Source organism: Lepidochelys kempii, chromosome 14 (assembly GCF_965140285.1).
Source record: "Lepidochelys kempii isolate rLepKem1 chromosome 14, rLepKem1.hap1, whole genome shotgun sequence".
Taxonomy (NCBI): Eukaryota; Metazoa; Chordata; order Testudines; family Cheloniidae; genus Lepidochelys; species Lepidochelys kempii.
In genome coordinates, this window is record NC_136393.1 from 30,500,295 (window position 1) to 30,521,240 (window position 20,946).

The 20,946-nt window shown below is 45.2% G+C and overlaps 1 protein-coding gene across 2 annotated transcripts; it reads right to left on the reverse strand.

Annotated features, from left to right (window-relative positions):
• Positions 1 to 271: 271 nt before the first annotated feature.
• On the reverse strand, positions 272 to 18,094 carry LOC140898222 (zinc finger protein RFP). 2 transcript variants are annotated; one of them, XM_073311749.1, is made up of 7 exons: positions 17,605 to 18,094; positions 15,273 to 15,368; positions 14,025 to 14,255; positions 13,686 to 13,708; positions 12,338 to 12,453; positions 2,172 to 2,231; positions 272 to 1,811 (listed from the first exon to the last, which is right to left on the reverse strand). In XM_073311749.1, the coding sequence occupies exons 1-7, from the start codon at positions 18,055 to 18,057 to the stop codon at positions 1,294 to 1,296; spliced, it is 1,497 nt and encodes a 498-aa protein (XP_073167850.1). In that variant the 5' UTR covers positions 18,058 to 18,094; the 3' UTR covers positions 272 to 1,293. The 2 variants fall into 2 exon arrangements, with proteins under 2 accessions (XP_073167850.1, XP_073167849.1); XM_073311748.1 differs by having other exon boundaries at positions 15,273 to 15,365; positions 17,605 to 18,066.
• Between the last annotated feature and the right edge of the window lie 2,852 nt (positions 18,095 to 20,946).

The following is a 20,946-nucleotide window of genomic DNA, read 5'->3' on the forward strand; positions in this document are numbered from 1 at the left end:
CTCCTGCTGGTAATAGCTCATCCAAAGTGACCACTCTCCCTACAATGTGCATGATAATCAAGGTGGGCCATTTCCAGCACAAATCCAGGTTTTCTCACACACACACACACACACACACACCCCGGTGGGTGAGAAAACCTGGATTTGTGCTGGAAATGGCCCACCTTGATTTTCATACACATTGTAGTCTCTAAGGTGCCACAAGTCCTCCTTTTCTTTTTGCGAATACAGACTAACACGGCTGTTACTCTGAAACAACTTTCCTAGACACTGTTCCATTGTCCTACTGTTCTTACAGTTAGCAAGTTTTTCCTGAGCTTTAATTTAAATCTGCTATTCCTAATTCTAAAACAAAGTGTTATAAAAATCTGAAAATGATAAAAGCAGAGTATTTGGGGGTATGTTTTGGGAACCCCTTGACCAAATAACTCCAAAATAGCCTCACAAGCTCTATTTCAGACTCTTTTAAAGAGTACCATGTTTAGAAGGAAGATATATATCCACATGGGTTTCAATGCACTTCCAAGTTCATAAGCAGGTCATTTTATGGAGGGTGGCAGCTCTACAGCCCCTTGATTAAACCAGTCAACTTGCCCCCCCATAGAGTGTACCCCACCTTACTCTTAACTTGTCTTTTGGTCAGTGGCGAATCAAATCCTCTGCACCTCCTCGCTCCCTCAAAAGAGTGGAAAACACCAAGCAGAAAAAAGCTTTATATTTATTAAAAAGGTTCAGTTAACAAAAAAATGAGGGCTTCAATCACTTAGGGAGTGATTATGTAAGGTCAGAACAGAGAAAAAGTGCAACATTTGCAGAAATCACTTTTCCAAGGCATTAAAATGGCTCCACTTTTCATGAACCAGTGAATTAAATAAGATGGATTACGTAATGAATGACACCATCACGTTCAGTAGCATCTCCCAGTCCCTCTGTCACCCTGGCTCATGTCTCTCCTTGTCACTTTCTTTCACTTTCATTCTCCCACTCTCTGAGCTCCTATCTGACAGTCTCTGATCCCTACAGTCAGCTACACTCCTCAAGGATCACACAGGCCAGTGACAAACAGGTTGCACAATTCTTGGAGCAATGCGGTTGGTTTCTCCATTTCAGTAGCATCTTGGTCTTTATACTTTAACAATTCAGAGGCCCCATCAAGCCTTATGGTCATACAAACTGATTGTATGGTAGAAGGCTTTCAGGAAGACAAGCGTTCTCCAGGGTCATAGAAATTAGGGTGTCTGAGGCTAGAGAAGTTGATTTCAGGGTCTTTAGAAGGGATGTTTTCCCCAAGTGTCAGGGACACAGTCTGAGCTGTGATTGTTCACTCTGAACCCAAAGCCAGGGGTGGATTCTCTCCCCACTGAAGGAAGCCGGTGGGAAAGTGAAGATTGGGGCATCATTATCAGCATCCAGAAATGTCACCAGCCCCTGTTCATAGTCCAGACAAACCCGGATCCTCCTGGGGACCCAGCTCAGGGGCAGAGGAGTTTTAGGGGAGGTGAGAGCCTGGAACTCACCCCACCACTGCTCCATAGCCCAGATCCCCCACTCAGGGTTAAAGCAGAACAATCCCTTCCTCCTCACAGACTCTCTGGCAACCCCCACAGCCCAGATTATTTCACCTCCCACCTCCACCTCCCAGTAGTATCTCCCAGATGTGAATCCCTCACAGCCCAGCACGCACTCCAGGGTATCAAATCTCTTGGGATTGTTGGGCAGTCTGTGCCATTTGTCTCCCCGTCTGACACTTTTCTGACCCTCAGAGAGGAGGAGTTGGGGATGAGCCGTGTCTGGATCCAGAGTCACATTCACTGAGGAGAGAGGGAAGCAGAGTATTAGAGCCAGAGATCAGCCCTGAGGTGAGTGGCCTGTCCACTCATTCCTATGAATTTAATATATATAATGTGTATGGATATCTATGAAAATCCCAGGGTCAGAGTTAAGGGTGTTTGGATGATAGAATGTTTCTGGGCATTGCTGTGGGCATGAACTCAGCGTTAAGGTTGGTGTTGGATTGTTTGTCTGACTTCAACTTGGGCACGTCTTAGTAATGTTTTTATTTTTAGGACTGGTTGTATCATGGTCAGCATTGGCTTAGCTACAAGTTCAAGAAAACATTTTCATGGGAATTTTCTCATAACTGAAAAATAATCTCCACCTTGAAATCTCACCCTGTCTGTGTGATCCTAGAGTATTCTCTTTTTTTTCCTCCAGTTCAACTGGCAGAGTGTCTACAGGGAAAAAAGATAAAATCAGTGAGATTTTATGTTGTGATATTTATAACAACATCCCCACTCTTAATTCACATAACTGTGTTTTAATTGTGACAGAGAAACAGACAGAGAGGGACAGAGACACACACAGGTCTTTAATACAAACGAGTCTGAAACCTTCCATTTTCTCTTTCATTCAGGCATCTCACAGCAATGGAATCAATATCCATTAAGTCTCTCAACCATCCTAGGAGGTACAATCTCTAAGAGTTGTTTACTGTTCTCTCATCCTCCCTCTCCAACCCTTGGTTGATTTGTCTCATTCTCCTATTGCATTTTGTCATGACCTAGACCCAGATCCTGCAAGGACTTTAGCGTGACTATAATTTTCTCTACTTTGGGCCCTTTGCCATTAATAGAATGTTAAGGGCTTGCAGGATCAGGGCCCTGAGCTGTAAGCTCTTTGGGTCTGTTTGCTCAGCATCTGTACAGAGCTCAGAACAATGTGGTCCTTGTTGTCCATTGACTGAAATACAAACAACAACAAAAACATTGTATAGATTTGGAAATTAAGGCTGGAAGAGGTTTGGCTCAATGGGCCAGACTCATGCCTGCACTGGCAAAGGGATAGAAGGGGGCAGTTTTTGATCTCCCTATTCATAGTATCATCGAATCATAGAATATCAGGGTTGGAAGGGACCTCAGGAGGTCATCTAGTCCAACCCCCTGCCCAGAGCAGGACCAATCCCCAACTAAATCATCCCAGCCAGGGCTTTGTCAAGCCTGACCTTAAAAACTTCTAAGGAAGGAGATTCCACCACCTCCCTAGGTAACGCATTCCAATGTTTCACCACCCTCCTAGTGAAAAAGTTTTTCCTAATATCCAACGTAAACCTCCCCCACTGCAACTTGAGACCATTACTCCTCGTTCTGTCATCTGCTATCACTGAGAACAGTCTAAAGCCATCCTCTTTGGAACCCCCTTTCAGGTAGTTGAAGGCTGCTATCAAATCCCCCCTCATTCTCCTCTTCCGCAAACTAAACAATCCCAGTTCCCTCAGCGTCTCCTCATAAGTCATGTGTTCCAGTCCCCTAATCATTTTTCTTGCCCTCCGCTGGATGTTTTCCAATTTTTCCACATCCTTCTTGTAGTGTGGGGCCCAAAACTGGACACAGTACTCCAGATGAGGCCTCACCAATGTCAAATAGAGGGGAACAATCATGTCCCTTGATCTGCTGGCAATGCCCCTATTCAACGGTTACAGAGGCCAGTACAGGCCTGGCACATGATAGAGAAGTCCTAGGTCCTGGCACAGTTGCACCCTTGTGCCACTGGCCTCCTGTGATATTTGCCAGGTGTACCCAGGGTTGTGAGCACTTCACTGCCACGTGCCTTACCATGAGAAGCCATATCTGCGCCTGCCTTGGGCCAGCTCCCAACTCCATTGGCCATAGGCAACACAAGCACTGCCCTCTAGGCCCCGCAGGCCCTGCAGTCTCACTTCACGTTACTGATTGTCTCATTCCAACCCTCAAACCCTGCAAGCATCTCCCTGGAGCGTCCATCCCCTGGTTCACCGGACACTCGTAGTGTTCACGGATTCGCTGCTTCTAAAGAAACAGTGCACACCAGTTTAGCCGTTACACTTCAGGTCACTGTGCTGCTTGACACAAGGCACTTAGCTATTTTTATATTGAAAACAAGCACCGTATACTTTTATTTAACAAAGAATCAAGATTCAAGTCATAGCAAGTAGTATTGGAAACAAATGGTTACATTTAAAATAGGGCTGTCAAATGACTAAAAAGCATTAATCGTGATTAATCACGAGATTTTAAAAAGTTGTGATTAATCGCAGTTTTAATTGCACTGTTAAACAATAACAGAATAGAATCATAGAATCATAGAATATCAGGGTTGGAAGGGACCCCAGAAGGTCATCTATTCCAACCCCCTGCTCGAAGCAGGACCAATTCCCAGTTAAATCATTACCATTTATTTAAATAGTTTTGCTCTTTGGGGGAAGAGTGTGTGTGCGTGCGTGCTGGGGAAGCGTTGTCTCTTTAAGCAGAGCACTCAGAAGCCTGAGCACTTTTTCAGCCAACAGCAGCTCCTGTCGACCGCACTCATTCCTGAGCTGGCAGCAGCAGCAGACAGGCTCCCCCTGTTCCCTGACCCCAGCTCAGCAGTAACCAGGTACATGGGTGGGGGCAGGGGGAACCCCGACATCAGCCCCCCACCCCACCCCTTCCACTCTGTGAAGAAGAGTGAGGCCAGGTTCCTAGTCTGGAGTAGCTTGGTCTGGCATGGCTCCATGGGTGCGATGGAGGAGCAGCAGTGGAGAAGGGTGATGCGGGGAGGGGCACCCCTGCCCTGGAGGCATGCAGCAGCACCCCCTGAGCACGGCACCCTAGTATGCAATTAATGCACATTAAAAAAAGTGTTGAGTTCTTTTGAGTTAATCACATGCATTAACTGTTATTATTAGGCAGCCCTAATTATTATTTTTATTACCAATATTTGCACTGTACAATTTGCAATCTACAAGTCGAAGCATGAAGGGGCATACAAATATTTAACATATCTGGCACAAAAATACCTTGCAATGCCCGCTACAACAGTGCCATGAAAATGCCTGTTCTCACTTTCAGGTGACATTGTAAATAAGAAGTGGGCAGCATTCAGCAATTGGCTGAACAAGAAGTAGGACTGAGTGCACTTGTAGGCTCTAAAGTTTTACATTGTTTTGTTTTTGAGTGCAGTTATGTAACAAAATATTCTACATTTATAAGTTGCATTTTGACAATAAAGAGATTGCACTCCAGTACTTGAAAGGAATTGAAAAATACTATTTCTTTTGTTTATCTTTGTTACAGTGCAAATATTTGTAATAAAAATAATATAAAGTGAGCACGGTACACTTTGAATTCTGTGTTGTAATTTAAATCAATATACTTTAAAACATAGAAAACATCCAATTTATGATAAATTTAAATTGGTATTCTATTATTGTTTAACAGTGCAATTAAAACTGCCATTAATTGTGACTAATTTTTTTAATTTAGTTAATTTGTTTTGCATTAATTGCTTGAGTTAACTACAATTGAGAGCCCTAATTTAAAACAAAATCATAACACACACTCTAGAGCCCAGGCTCAATTAACAAGGTACTCTCCTATCTAATTAAGTATTGCTCACCCAAAAATCCATGCAGCAATTTACAGCCAGGCTGACTGTGATCCTTCATTCCTGAGGCAAACATGCTGCCAGTCTGCTTCCACACACAGATATATTAGGACAATCCATTGTCCTTTTTCCTAAAGAAGACACCCTCCTACTGGTTGTTTTTTTCTGTATTTTCCTTTCTTGTAGATTTCAAAATCTCTTAAAAACATCTGGCTCACTATGCAAATAGGCGTATAGTGTGAGCACACAATATAGAATACCCAAATATCTGGATAGAGATGTGTATCTGTTACTCCCCCAGTGGAAGGAACATTTCCATTGTAGGTCACGCCCAGATATATCCCAACAATTCATTGTCTTTACTTGTAAACAGGACCCCTGCCTGCTCTTTATTCCTTTCTGTAAAATTTTGCTCTTGAAGATTTCTTTTGATGATCATTTGGCAGAGTAGGCAAACAGGCTCCATTGTGAAACATACAATACCCAAAGCACCCATGACCAGACAGAGAAATAAGTATCTGTAACCTCTTGTTTGAAAGGAATATTCTTGAGCTAAATCACCTCCTAGTGACCCACCCTAATCCCAAATCCTTAAGAACACAATTTTCAGAAGAGACATATAACTACTTAACTTAACTACTAGTGTCTGGACATATATTTTGCAATGATTATGGCAACCAATGGGCTCTTGGTAGAGACCTCACATGCCACCCTTCGGTTAACTACAATTCCTATATCTGACCCAGAGGATCTCTGCAAAACCCTCTGCACCCCCTGTGCCATCTGCCAGTTGGCACCAAGAGGTCCCTGGTTTACACCCCTATTCATCTTTGCAAAGGTGCAGAGTATGAGAGACACATCTTTAACAAGGTCATCCACCTTTTATGACATTGGCAGACCAAGTGCCAGCTCTGACCAAGGCTGTAGGCATTAGCTAAGCACTGACAAACTCATAGCTGGAAACAAACCAGCTCACATGTACATTAGTTTTGTTCAAAATACATATTAGTCTTATATGAATTATTTAATACTTAGACTCTATGAAATGCTTATAAATTGCAGCATGCATTAATCTCCCTTGTAATGCTTGTATTCCATGCTATAAGGAAATATGTCAGTTTTGCTTTATAACTTTGAAAATGTTTGCTCTGAACTTGTAAACCCAAGCATGGGAACTTCCCCCCTCCCCTCCCCCCTTCCCCCCGCCCCTTTAAGGAGACCTATCAAGATTAAATTTGACATTAAGAAACATCACAATACAAAGGATTGGTGAATGGCCCTATCACACCTTGGAAATGCCCCATGCAAGGAAGCTCTTCTCATGGACTGGTAAGCCAAATGTAAAAGAAAAAACAGGGTCACAAGAAGATTTGTCATCTCTTTGCTCTTTGGACTCTCACAGGCCAGAGACATTAAATGAAGACAGAGATGGCCAGGGGCTACCCCTGCGTCTGCCCTAAAAGACATTTTGAATTGACAGATTATTACATCTCTGTCATGTTTAGGAATTTTAGCTGGTAATTCATTTGTGTGTATATTTGCTTGCTTTAACCTGTAAATAACTCTCGTATTTCTTTTTTGTAGTTAATAAACCTTTAGATAGTTTATTATAGGATTGGCTACAGGAATTGTCTTTGGTGTAAGATCAAGGGTACCAGCTGATCTGGGGGAAATGATTGATCTCTTGGGACTAGAAGCAACCTGAATATATTGTGATTTTTAGTGTAAAGCCTTGTCTACACTACATAATTTTGTCGGCAAAAGTCAGGTTTCATTGACAAAACAGTGGAGGTGTACACACTGCAATGTTCTTTCTGCCAACAAAACTCTCCTGATTAGCCGACAAAATAAAACCACCTCGACAAAAGGCATAGAGCTTTCTGCAACAAAGTTATATCAAGAAAGTGTTAATGTATACACCGCGCTTGGTTATGTTGCTGGAAATGGCCTCTAGGAGGTGTCCCAAAATGCCCATCCTGACTGATCTGGTCAGCAGTTTGAACTCCGCCGCCCTGTACCCAGGTACACACCCTTTAAAGGCCAGGGAATTTTTGAAATTCCACTTCCGGTTTCCTCGGCATGGAGAGCTCACATATCATCTCCCCAGCTGACCATGGTGGCTCCACGCAGCAAACATTCTCCCACGCAGAGTACCCCGCAGTTGTTGGATCTGCTGGTACTATGGTGAGAGGAGGCTGTGCAGTCCCAGCTGCACTCCAGCTGTAGGAACTTCAATACCTATGGGCAGATTTCTCATGGCTTACTGGAAAAGGGGTACGAACAGGACACTCATCAGTGCTGAGTGAAGATAAAGGAGCTGAGGCAGGCGTACTAGAAGGCACGGGAGGCAAACCGTTGCTCTGGTGCTACACCAAAGACCTGCTGCTTCTATAAGGAGCTGGCCGCCATCTTTGGCAGTGACCCCATCTCCACCGTCAAGAGCCTCGTGGATACTTTAGCGGGGCTGCAGGCAGCGGACAGTAGACTCAACCCCAAGGACGAAGTTGTGGACAAGGAGTTTGAATTGGAAGACAATGTGGAGCACACAGCAGGGTCGTTCAGTGGTGCAGCGAGTCAGGACCTCTTTTCCACTCAGGAGGGGTCTAGCAAGTCCCAGCAGTCTGGCTCTGGCATGCATGATACAGGAGAGGAGAGCTTTGGTAAGTGATCTTTTTGAGTTGATACTGCTCGGTTATATGAGGTAGAGCTGTCCTTTGGTCTGTATAGTCTAGAAGTGGGTGAAGGGATAGAAATGTACAAGACTAGCTGTGTTTGCATGTGCTCCACTTTCCCCTGTGCAGCTAAGCACTGCAGCAGAACTATGTTTATGCACATCGAGATTTCATGAGAATCCTCCACAGAGATCTCTAGGAACTCTCGTGGAGGTACTTGCCAATCTTCTCCCCAAGGTTCCTTGGCAGAGCTGCTTTATTCCTTCCCCCATTGTAGGAAACTTTCCCATGCCAATCGACAATCACTTGTGCAGGAACCAAAGCAGCACACAGGAGAGCAGCATAGGGACCCAGTCTGAAGTTGCATGCATGCAGGAGATGCTCCCTTGCATCCTTCCTTACCCTCAGGAATGAGATATCGGTTTCAATGACCCCTGCCTGTGGAAAATGGTGGCAGAATTTACAATATTCTTCCTAGTCAGCTGCAGTGATCCCCTAAAAAGTCACCTAGACCCTTTGCCCCATCTTGAGCACCTCTCCTCTGGCCAAACTCACCATGATTAGGGTGCTCACATAGATGTGTGCTTGCCTGGGGACAGTGAGAAAGTGATTTGTATGTAAAAAGTGGTGTACTTTACTATAATGATTCAATGCTATGTGTGAACAAACAATCATGCTTCTGTTTATTGTTTGTTGTGCTCCTGAAGATGTGGCCTTCACGGAAACCCCCTACACACCAGCAGAGTGCCTCCACCAGACAAGGATGCAAAACTATAAAGAAATACCCCATTCTATTGATGTATTCTGTCACAAGTTGGTCCAGTGCCAAAATTGGAATATGTGTGCCATCTATCACCCCACCACAGTTAGGGAATCCCATTGCCGCAAAGCCATTCACTATTTCACTCGCGTTGCCTACAGTCACAGTCCTTTGAACCAGGATGTGACTAATGGCCCTGCACACTTGCGTTAACGCAGCCCCAATGGTGGACTTCCCAGCTCCAAACTGATTTGTGACTGACCGGTAGCAGTCTGGAGTTGTCAGCTTCCACACAGCAACCGCCATGCGCTTCTCCACCAAGATGGCAACTCTCATTTTGGTGTCCTTGCACTGCAGTACCGGGGTGAGCTCCACACACAGTTCCATGAAGGTGGCTTTCCACATCTGAAAGTTCTGCAGCCGCTGCTCGTCATCCCAGACCTACATAATGATGCAACCCCACCACTCTGTGTTTGTTTCCCAAGCTCAAATGTGATGGTCCACCATGTGCAGCTATTCCATGAATGCCAAAAGTAACCTGGTGTTGTTTCCTTCCATGGCACACAGCAGGTCAAGCAGTTCTGATTCCTGTTCAGATTGGGAGTTCATGATATACTGCATGACCATCCGCGATATGTCCATAACAGTGACTGCAACAATACACAGCAGGGCAGGATCCATCTTTTCCGACAGAGATGGCAGGCACACAGTAAACAGGGGCCACTAAAAAGTGGAGTGAAACACAGCCGGAATCCCATGGAATGATGGGAAGGAAAAAACCACGTCATGGAACGTTGATCCTGCACCCATGATGCACTGTGATCCACTCCACCTTCCCACAACATCTAGCTGCAGGAAGTGGCGAGTAGCACAGTGGGAGAGCTACCCACAGTGCACTGCTCCCACTGTTGATGCTAGAGCACCAAGTGTGGATACGCTCCGCTGACAGAAGGAGCATTGTGTGAATATGCAGAAGCAATGTAATTATACCAGTTTTTGATTGTTGGCATAAATTGGTTGACAAAACCGTGTAGTGTAGACAAACCCTAAATGACCATTTATCCCTAAGCCCAACATACTCTCTACTCCATTATCCAAATAATTAATGAAAATATTGATTAGTACCACACACAGTTCTGATCCCTGTGGTACCCCACTAGACACACCCTTACAGCTTGGCAGTGAATCACTAATAACTACTAGTTGATTATGGATTTCAAACCAGGTTTGCACCCATTTTATAGTAATTTCATCTAGATCCCATTTCCCTAGTTTGCTTATGAGAACATAATGTGGGACTGTGTCAAAAAGCTGACTAAAAGCATGATACAACATATCTAAAGCTTTCCCCCAGCCCCTGGACCAGTAACACTGTTGTAGCCCATACAGCCAGCTTTAGCAATGTGGCATATGGGATCTGTGACACCACACACCAGTCAAGACACTCATTATTTAACTAGTATTGTTCCATAGCAGAGTCCTTGTACATCTCATTCACAGTCTCCTTGCCTGTGCTCGACCTAGATAAGGATGTGTACAGCCATTTGGCTGTTGTCCATCCCTTAAGTCATTTCATAAGAACATAAGAGAACATAAGAGCAGCCATACTGGGTCAGACCAAAGGCCCATCTAGCCCAGTATCCTGTCTTCCGACAGTGGCTAATGGCAGGTGCCTCAGAGAGAATGAACAGAACAGGCAATCATCAAGTGACCATCCCATGTCGCCCATTCCCAGCTTCTGGCAAACAGAAACCAGGGACACCATCCCTGCCTATCCTGGCAACATCTCAAAGCAACATCTATAGGGAACACATCAACATTCCTCCTTTGGTGAGCAATCACACAGAAAGCCAAACCTGGAAGATCCCACAGATGGCCTGTTGCTCAGAAAAGGGCCATCACTACATTTGTAGATGGGATGTGTTTGAGGTGGATACTGTCCTGTGTGGACTGCAGGGAGAAGATCATCTATAGAACCTATCACATCTTTGTGCCAGGTCAGACTGACCAAATGGAAGACATGGATGGAGAGGGTGATCTATGATGGAAATGACCAGTATTGTGTAGTAACCAGCCAACGAAAGTATCTCAATTGGAGTGTCAGGTCACAGAGCCAAATTTCTGTTTTACCCAAAAACAACATACTTTAATAGGGCACATAGTGATTTCTCCTGTCCCTGCACTTGAAAGCACCACTATTATTATATCTGACCCAACCTATCAAGACCTAATAGTCCAAAGCACACCAACATTTCTTGTTTATATTCCCCCACTGAATTTACACTTGAAACATTTAGTGGATCAAAAAGACACACACCTCATACAAATGATCAATAATGTCAATGAGGCTGAGCAATCTTTTATCCACTTGATTAATAGAGGTGATGAAGTCCTAGCAGCACCATTACAAACAAAAATTGAGTTAAAAGGATGGGTTATCATCCGAGGCATTGCAATAGGATTATATTCATTGCATTCGGGTGCATGCAGTGTAAAATCAGGAGATTAAGTACAAAGGGTCAAGTGACCCAACAACAACCTAGGGGGATTAAAGAGGATGAATCAAGCCAAAGTGTAAGCATGGGACCTACAACAGGGACATATCTGGTACCAGAGCATCCATATGCTGCATTTATAACTACACAGCCAGAATCAATCCTTCAGGTCCTTTAACCTCAGTAACAGGAGACAGACTGGCACCAGAACCTCCCCCTCAGGTAATCAACCATCTACATCATAATATATGTGATAGGGTTCATGTGCAATCACCCCATCAAAAGGAGGACTTATAGCCCATGGCCAGCTTTAGCATTTTATTTTTACTTTGCAGTAATGCAGGGAACCTAGAGGCCTGTATCCTGTAATATATTGGCTTAAGCAGTTAGCATGTGGCATAACTAAGTTAGCGTGAGGCTTTGAGGCCTATAACCTTACCACTAGATTCCCACGGATGAGAGTATGTGAGTAAATGAGCATTTGTGTGAGGAATCATACAATATTTCATCTTATCTCTGTATTTTGCTGTCTTTGTATGTGGTATAGATCTCTTTTGTCTTCACTAATTGTGCTAATAGAAGTAGTTAAAGCTTTGCTTTGCCCTCAGTGTGAGTGTCTCCATTGTGCACACCAGGGTTCCCAATCAGACTTAATAACCTTAATTCTGTTGTGCCTGATTCTGGGACTAGAATCCTACTGCAATCCCCCAGCTCTTTAAATTAGAATTAATAGAAAATATAAGCAGTTACCACTAAAGAACTGGGCTATACTGTCAAAGAAGGAAACTAGGTTGGTTTGGCATAGTTTGTTCTTGACAAATCCATGCTGACTATTCCTTATAACCTATTATTCTCTAGGTGTTTACAAATTAATTCCTAGTATATGTCTACTTTCCAATATGTATTAAATAGCTACATAAACTAATTATGAACCATTCGGACAGAGCACATCTCTTCCCACATGCTCAAAGACTCATCCTGATTTCCTCTCCTTGATCTCATCTCAGTACCTTTGAACTTCCTCAGCGTCTCCATTAGAGCAATAGTTTTCTGGGAGAAATCACTCAGGTTCTTTTCCAATTCAGGAGAAATCTCCACTGGCTGCTGGAACTTCCCCTTCTCACACCTGGAGAAAAACAATCTCTTGTTCTATTTCATTTAGTAACTTATTATAATTTTGGCTTGTAAAAGATGCTGCTCTAATGGGCCTGGCATTAAAATTCCTCTACTTCTGCCAGCCACAGAGCAGGTGCAGGATAGACCATGGCAGTGCAACCTTCTCCCCAAAAGTCCTATGAATGTTGTCCAACTCTGGCCTGGAGACACCAGCTTTAGGGTTAAAAGGAGAGAAGCAGTGGGGGCAAAAGATCTATCTGGCTTTAAGATTAAACTCGATAAGTTTATGGAGGAGATGGTATAATGGGATAACATGATTTTGGTCTTTAATTATTCATGGTAAATAGGCCTAATGGCCTGTGATGGGATGTTAGATGGGGTGGGATCTGAGTTATCCAGGAAAGAATTTTCTGTAGTATCTGGCTGGTGAATCTTGCCCATATGCTCAGGGTTTAGCTGATCGCCATATTTGGGGTCGGGAAGGAATTTTCCTCCAGGGCAGATTGGAAGAGGCTCTGGGGGTTTTTCACCTTCCTCTGCAGCATGGGACATGGGTCACTTGCTGGAGGATTCTCTGCACCTTGAAGTCTTTAAACCATGATTTCAGGACTTCAGTAGCTCAGACATAGGTGAGAGGTTTTTCGCAGGAGTGGGTGGGTGAAATTCTGTGGCCTGCGTTGTGCAGAAGGTCAGACTAGATGATCATAATGGTCCCTTCTGACCTTAGTATCTATGAATCTATGAGAGTTAAATCTCCATGGCCAATTCACTCCTTGGCATCCAGCCTGGTAGGCGTAGTATTGTAGACATCTGTCAAGTGAAAACTAGATGGACTCACCAACTCCCCCCACCCTATCTCATGGCACATGACAAGCCACAGGGGCCTTCAGGTAGGAAAGACCCTTGATCACTGCTGACCTGGGTAGGATTGTTGCCAATGCTCTAGAGGTGAAAGGCCCAGATTCCACCCCAGAATCCAGAGATAGCCAGCCCTCCAGGGAGGTGACATCTCTAGGAAATATTTTAGGTTAATTATCTTTTCCATAGAGTGGACAATGCCAGATTCATCTATTAAATGATGAGAACCTCAGGATTAAATTAATCAGAGAGATTTGTATCCAAAATGTGACCTGCCCCACACATTTTGCACTGGAGCCCTGTCAAGATGACATTTTAACATGGTCTCCCAGCACATTCCCAACATTGTGAAGTGTGAAGGTAAGTGAGAAGGAGCCGCAGTACCTGCTCAAGGTGCTTCTGACATCCTAGAGGGGAGAGAACGAGAAAAAGAATCTTAGATCCACATGGCAGATGCTGGGGATCCCAGGAATAGGATTTTGTAAACATGGGAAAAGGAGACCCCTGCCCTGGCCTCAGAGCCATTCATTGGCTGCGCTAATGGGGCTTTTACATCTCTTATATCTGAATCTGTAACTCTTCAAAGAGCAATAAATACTGACGTTTCTGCACTGCATGCACTGAGTTATACTGAGATCTCTAATTGCTGGACTCTAGTACCCATGATTCAAGAGCTGTCCTGTCCCAGTATTGGGATCTGAGATATATTTAACTCAGTCTCACCTGCAGGAATTCACTCCCTTGCTTCTGACACTTCCCCTCCACCTCAATGATCAACTCACTGAGACGGGAAATCTCCTCAGAGCATTTGGTGATACTTTCATTCTGTATCTTTACAACCTCCTTGTCCAGCTTTTCTAGCTGGGCCAGTAGGAGTCGCTCTTGTTCCTCCAGGAACTGCCACAGTTGCTGAAATTCAGACACAATCTTCTGCCTCTTGGTTTGTGTTTGTTTCTGTTTAAAAAAAAAATAAAAGGCAGGGCAGGTACATGGAGAGTCTGAGGTCCTGAGTGTGCAGGAGAGAGACTGTCTTTGCAATCTCTAAGACTTCTGACATTTGACTATATCCTGTAGTTACTAGGCAGAGGATTTTCTAACACCTTCCCATTTGGCCCCAATCTCTCTTAAAGGGCCATTTCTCTGTTTGGCAAGGTCAGGATATTGAGCTATCATTGTTCTCTGAGTATCCAGATCCAGGGCAGCAGGAGGCAGGACTCAGCACTGTACCTGGGCAAAATTTTTCACACTAAAAATTTTTTAGGTCAAATGCAGATTTGGTGACACAAACATTCATGGATTATGCCAATTTCACCAAATGTTTTTATTTAAAAAACCTGAAAAAAATCAGAACATTTCATTTCCACATTTTCAGAAGAAAGTGAAATCTCCTTGTTTTTAATACAATTAAACAATTTTTTTAAAAATGCATATAATCAAAAAAAAGCATTTGGATTTTGTTGAAATGAAACATTTCATTGACACAAATAGCCTTTGATTTACTGAAAATTTAGAAAAAAAAATTGTATTTGGTATCCCCCAAAGTGCTACTTTTCCTTAAATGTCCAGTGAATGAAAAAATTTGTTGTTCAAACAACTGTATTGAGAACTACATTGACAGAGATGATGGGGAGAAAAAAAAGAGCCAAACAATTAAATAATTCAACAAGGAACTGCAGGCTCAGACAGATAGCACTGAATTGGGCACATTCAGTTCACCTTGGGAAGCTTTTCATCCAAGGCACAAAGGCTAGTAATTCATTCATTCATTGAAATAAAGTTTCCATTCTGAAGAAGATGATGATGGCTTTCTCTAGGGAGAGTTTTCAGATCCTCTGTCTAAATGCGTGTGCGCACACCCACCCACACATACTATCCTGTGATCATGGAACAACACACAAAATCCCACATTCACCAGAACCACGGAGACCTCCCAGAACATGTCCCTGCAGGTTAATAACAATGGGAACCTACCAGATATTCCTGGATTCTCTTCTTTCCAATCACATTCAGTTTCAGGAGCTTTCCTCTCTCTTTCCTCAGAGTCTTCAAATGGGTCTGAAATTTCTTCTGAAGAAACAGAAATGTTTTGGTTGGTTTGATTTTACAGGTGAGAGTGGGGTGATCTTTCCCCGCCAAACAAATATAAATGAATAAATAAACAATAAAACACTCTACTGATGACTGGAGAACCTAGTAGGTTTGTGATATCAGAGATACCAAGGAAATGAAACCTCCTTAATAGACCATGGGAGTAGCTTATATTTGTACTTTTGGGAATAATTTGGCCCAGTTTCTCTATTGAATTAAACCAGCATGAAACTGGGGTCACATCCTTGGATTTTTCTTTCACCATGTGAAATAACCTATTTTTTGAGTTTTCACTAACAAAGTGATATAAATCCCAGAAGCTATCAGAGCCAGAAATATGGGCTGGATTCCCAAATCCCATTCAGCTTCAGCCCTGAACTCCTGGGGATGGCGCTGACTGGACAGAACTGGTCTAAGGGCAAGTGCAAACCCCATTAGAGGTGCTGATTTGTGTTAAGAACGGTTGAGTTTTGCCTTAGTGCTGTCCTGAACCCTTTTGGTGGGAATGCCCTCTGGGTAGCTACCCCTTAGTTCCTAGCAAAGAGCCCAGAAACAGCGGATTGTTGGATATTTGGAAAGGCTGCATTGTGGGACTAATGGAACCACTTTGGCTGGTCCTTGCCCACATACACAATAGAACAGACTGACACAGGTCAGCACTGCCCAGGGGTTAGTTTTGCTGCAATCCAGTCTAATCCTGTTATAACCATACAGCTAAGGGTAGCCTAGAATTCCTCCTTACCTGTAAGGCATTAAGAAGCTCAAATAACCTGGTTGGCACCTGGCCAAAAGGACCAATGGGGAAAGAAGATACTTCCAAAACTTGGGGAGAGGGGAAGGCTTTGTTTTGTGTGTTCTCTTGGGAAGCAGAGAAGCGTCAGGTCAGAAAACTCCTTCTCCTATAAACCATCCTGTACAAGTCTCTGATATTACAAAAAGAGTAAGTAAATAAGGCAAGATGCGTTAGATTACCTTTTGTTTTCAACTTGTGAATTTTCCCTTTGCTAGAGGGAGGTTTATTCCTGTTTTGTGTAACTTTGAAACTAAGCCTAGAGGAAGTTCTGCTGTGTTTTTGAATCTTTTGTTACCCTGTAAAGTTATTTTCCATCCTGATTTTACAGAGGTGATTTTTACCTTCTTTTTTAAATAAAATCCTTCTTTTAAGAACCTGACTAATTTCTCTATTGTCCTAAGACCCAAGCGGTTTGGGTCTGTGATCACGTTGTAACCAATTGGTTAGGATGTTATTCTCAAGCCTCCCCAGGAAAGGGGGTGTAAGGACTTGGGAGGATATTTTGGGGGAATAGGAACTCCAAGTGGTCCTTTCCCTGATTCTTTGTTAAATCACTTGGTGGCAGCGTATCCTCCAAGGGCAAAGAATTTGTGCCTTGGGGAAGCTTTAATCTAAGCTGGTAGAAATAAGCTTAGGGGGTCTTTCATGCGGGTCGCCACATCTGTACCCTAGAATTCAGAGTGGGGAGGGAACCCTGACAAATCCCAATGGTATTTGGCATTGACCCGCGCTGTCTGAAGTCCTCAAAGTGCTTGGGGTCCACACAGTGTTTAGCTCAGTGACTTTGTCTAGTGCAGGCCGGCATCTGAGTTTAACTCCTCATGGAGTAACACAGGAATTCCGAATCCCAGTGAGAAACCCCATCTCCCTGCTGGGCCTGGGACCCTTACAAAGGAGTCTTTCCCACATAATGGCCACTCTTCATCACTGCATAGCGCTGCTGGGGAGGCAGCATGGACCAGTGGTTAGTGCCCTGGCCTGAGACTGGGGAGATGTGAATTTTACTCCCAGCCCTGTCACTGAGCTGCCAGGTGAGTTTGGGATGAAAATAATAATAAAAATAAATATTGTGATATAAATCAGTAATAACAACAGCTTGTAACATCCCCTTCTCCAGTCTGAAGGCTGCACTCGCACATAGACTGGCCTGCAGCTCTTGTGACTTAAACCTCACTGGTCGTTTAACAGCTTCAGATGAGTTGAGAGGTCCCTTATCTCACCATTTATCTTTCATGCCTTCATTTTTGCCTTTTTCCACATTCCCCTAAGCATTTCCTTTTATATCATTTTTCATACAGTGAATGCTGCAGTACATCAGTAGCTGTAGGAGGGAGCAATCAAATAAAACCAGCAAGTTATGATTAAGTTAACCTGTAATTAAAATTCAGTTAGAATGATTCACATGAGGCAATGATTCCCTACCTTGTACTCCTGGGCAGCCTCCTCTATGAGAACCACAGTGTGAGCTCTGTGAGCCTGGGATCTGTCACACACCACACAGATGAGGGTTTGATCCTCTTCACAGAACAGTTTGAGAGGCTCCTTGTGTTCCTCACACACACCATCCCTTCCTGCTCCTTTTGCTTTGTGTAAATTCAGCTGTTTGACTATTTCTAGGACATTTGCCAGCTGCCTGTTCAGCTTAAGGTTTCTCTGTTGCACAGTTTCTCTGCACTGAGGGCAGGAGAAGTCTGTGTCAGATCCCTGCCAGCACTGGGTGACACAGGCTCGGCAGAAATTGTCCCCACACTCCAGAGTGACAGGTTCTGTGAAATACTCCAGACAGATGGGACAAGTCACTTCTTCCTGGAGACTTTCCACGGATTTCTCTGCAGCCATGGCTCCCTCTGGACAGTGTAACTGGGTAAGTTTCATTTTCCTGAGCTCAGAGACTCACCCCGCCTACAGCAGCAACTGGGCGTTTCTCTTCCTGTCACTGACTTTTGCTGTTTGCTGAGCTGGATGGAGCCAGTTGATGACATTACAGCCCAGGAGGCCTTTGTGGAAAATGTGCCAATAAAGCTCTGACTGTCCCCTTACTAAAACTCAGTGAGGGTATTTTGGTTGGCTTACTCCCAGTGCCAAAAGAAAGGGGAAGGGTCGATGGGAAATCAGGACCCTGAGACTGACAGTCCCCAGGGGAAATGGGGAGAGGCCAATGCTCCAGGTCAGCCTGACTGACAGGGCGGGCAGGCTAATCAGGGAGTCAGGGGGGTCCCCTCCTGCGTGTGAGCTGGAATTGCCTGGGTCAGGCAGAGTAGGGCTGAGCTAAGGAGAAAGCAAGGGCCCAGGCTGAGCTGGGGAGCAGAGCGGTGCCAGATCCAGAGGGGCCAGAAAAGCAGCCCAGGAAGCAGGTCAGAGCTGGGAGCAGAGTCACAGAAGCAGCCCCCAGAGCAGACCTGTGCTGGGGGGAGAGCTGCAGCAACCAGAGCCAGGGGGGCCAGAGAAGCAGCCCAGGGAGCTGGAGGCAGAGCAGCAGCAGTGTTGAGGGAGAGTGGAGCTGGAGCTGGAGCTGGGGCTGGAGCATTGCGGAGCCTGGTGCGGTGAGCAGCTGGGGAGAGTGAGGGGGACCCTGGGCAGTGGGCCCAGTGCAGGGAGACACCCCCAGCCAAGAGGCCTTGCAGGCCAGACTTGGAGGGGGGATCGTAACCCTGATGGGGCGGGGCTGACACTGGGAAGAAGGATCCTGTCACCTGGAGCCTGAGAGCGTGTGGCCACCGCCAGAGCAAGTGTCTGACCCTCCGCATCCCTGCAGCACAGCCAGGGCCTGGGCAGGAGGCCTGGGACTTGTGAAGAACAGACTGAACTGCCCTTACCTTCCAGAGATGCTCGTTGTGATGTCCCCTTGCCACAGAGCAGGGTGATGTGTTTTCCTTTAACCTTTCCCATTTTTCCCTTATTTTTTAAAATCGATTGCTGTTTAATAAATTGTATTTGCTTTGACTGTATGTAATGATCAGTGGGTCAGGGAAGCATCCAGTGCAGAGAGAGCACCCCGGAGTGGGGACACCCTAGACCCTGCCCTAAGTGACCACAACAAGGTTGGGGGTTGAGTCCCCCAGGAATCCTGGGCCCAGCCTTGTTAGGGTTACAAGGACTCTGCCAGACAGAAGAGTGGAAGGGGAGTCCTCTAGGACAGTCAGGGTTCTGGGTAAAGGGAGTGGGAGTGAGGACTCAGATCCTTTCGCTAGCCCACGTCACCGGGGTAGTGTATAAGCCAGGAAAGTTCCCCACAATAGCGGGACCATTCCCCCGCTTACATCTGCAAGCCCCTGAGCTGATGTGGTCACTGGGGCTTCACACAAGCATCAGTACCCAGCCGGGATGCTGAGCTTGCAGGACCAGGGTTTGTTTGTCTAAGGTAGAGGTGGCCAACCTGAGCCTGAGAAGGAGCCAGAATTTACCAAAGTACATTGCCAAAGAGCCACAGTAATACATAAGCAGCCCCCTATCATCTTCCCCCCATCCCAGCTCCTCCCACCTACCGTCAGCCATGCCAATCAGCGCCTCCCCCTTCCTCCCCACACCTCCCAATCAGCTGTTTTATAGCATGCAGGAGGCTTGGGGAAGGAGCGAGGGCATGACAGGCTCAGGGGGCGGGGGGAAGGAAGGGGTGGAGTGGAGGCAAGAATCATAGAATCATAGAATAACAGAGTTGGAAGGGACCTCTGGAGGCCATCTAGTCCAACCCCCTGCCCAGAGCAGGACCAATTCCAACTAAATCATCCCAGCCAGGGCTTTGTCAAGCCTGACCTTAAAAACTTCCAAGAAAGGGGATTCCACCACCTCCCTAGGTAACGCATTCCAGTATTTCACCACCCTCCTAGTGAAAGAGTTTTTCCTAATATCCAACCTAAATCTCCCCCACTGCAACTTGAGACCATTACTCCTTGTCCTGTCATCTGCTATCACTGAGAATAGTCTAGATCCATCCTCTTTGGATCCACCTTTCAGGTAGTTAAAAGAAGCTATCAAATCCCCCCTCATTATTCTCTTCCGTAGACTAAACAATCCCAGTTCCCTCAGCCTCTCCTCATAAGTCATGTGTTCCAGACCCCTAATCATTTTTGTTGCCCTTCGCTGGACTCTCTCCAATTTCTCCACATCCTTCTTGTAGTGTGGGGCCCAAAACTGGACACAGTACTCCAGATGAGGCCTCACCAATGTCTAATAGAGGGGAACGATCACGTCCCTCGGTCTGCTGGCCATGCTCCTACTTATACACCCCAACATGCCATTGGCCTTCTTGGCAACAAGGGCACACTGTTGACTCATATCCAGCTTCTCGTCCACTGTCACCCCTAGGTCCTTCTCTGCAGAACTGCTGCCGAGCCATTCGATCCCTAGTCAGTAGCGGTGAATTGGATTCTTCCGTCCTAAGTGCAGGACTCTGCACTTGTCCTTGTTGAACCTCATCAGATTTCTTTTGGCCCAATCCTCCAATTTGTCTAGGTCCCTCTGTATCCTATCCCTATCCTCCAGCGTACCTACCACTCCTCCCAGTTTAGTGTCATCCGCAAACTTGCTGAGAGTGCAATCCACACCATCCTCCAGATCATTAATGAAGATATTGAACAAAACCGGCCCCAGGACCGACCCTTGGGGCACTCTGCTAGATACCGGCTGCCAACTAGATATGGAGCCATTGATCACTACCCATTGAGCCCGACAATCTAGCCAACTTTCTACCCACCTTGTAGTCCATCCATCCAGCCCATACTTCTTTAACTTGCTGACAAGAATACTGTGGGAGACCGTGTCAAA

Excerpts from the sequence above, each read along its gene's own strand:
- LOC140898222 (XM_073311749.1), bottom strand. The coding sequence starts at position 18,057 with ATGAAACTTACCCAGTTACACTGTCCAGAGGGAGCCATGGCTGCAGAG. Across the intron at positions 15,369-17,604 it reads AGGCTGCCCAGGAGTACAAG|AAGAAATTTCAGACCCATTT; the intron begins GTAGGGAATCAT and ends CTGTTTCTTCAG. Across the intron at positions 12,454-13,685 it reads GTCAGAAGCACCTTGAGCAG|GTGTGAGAAGGGGAAGTTCC; the intron begins GTACTGCGGCTC and ends GTTTTTCTCCAG.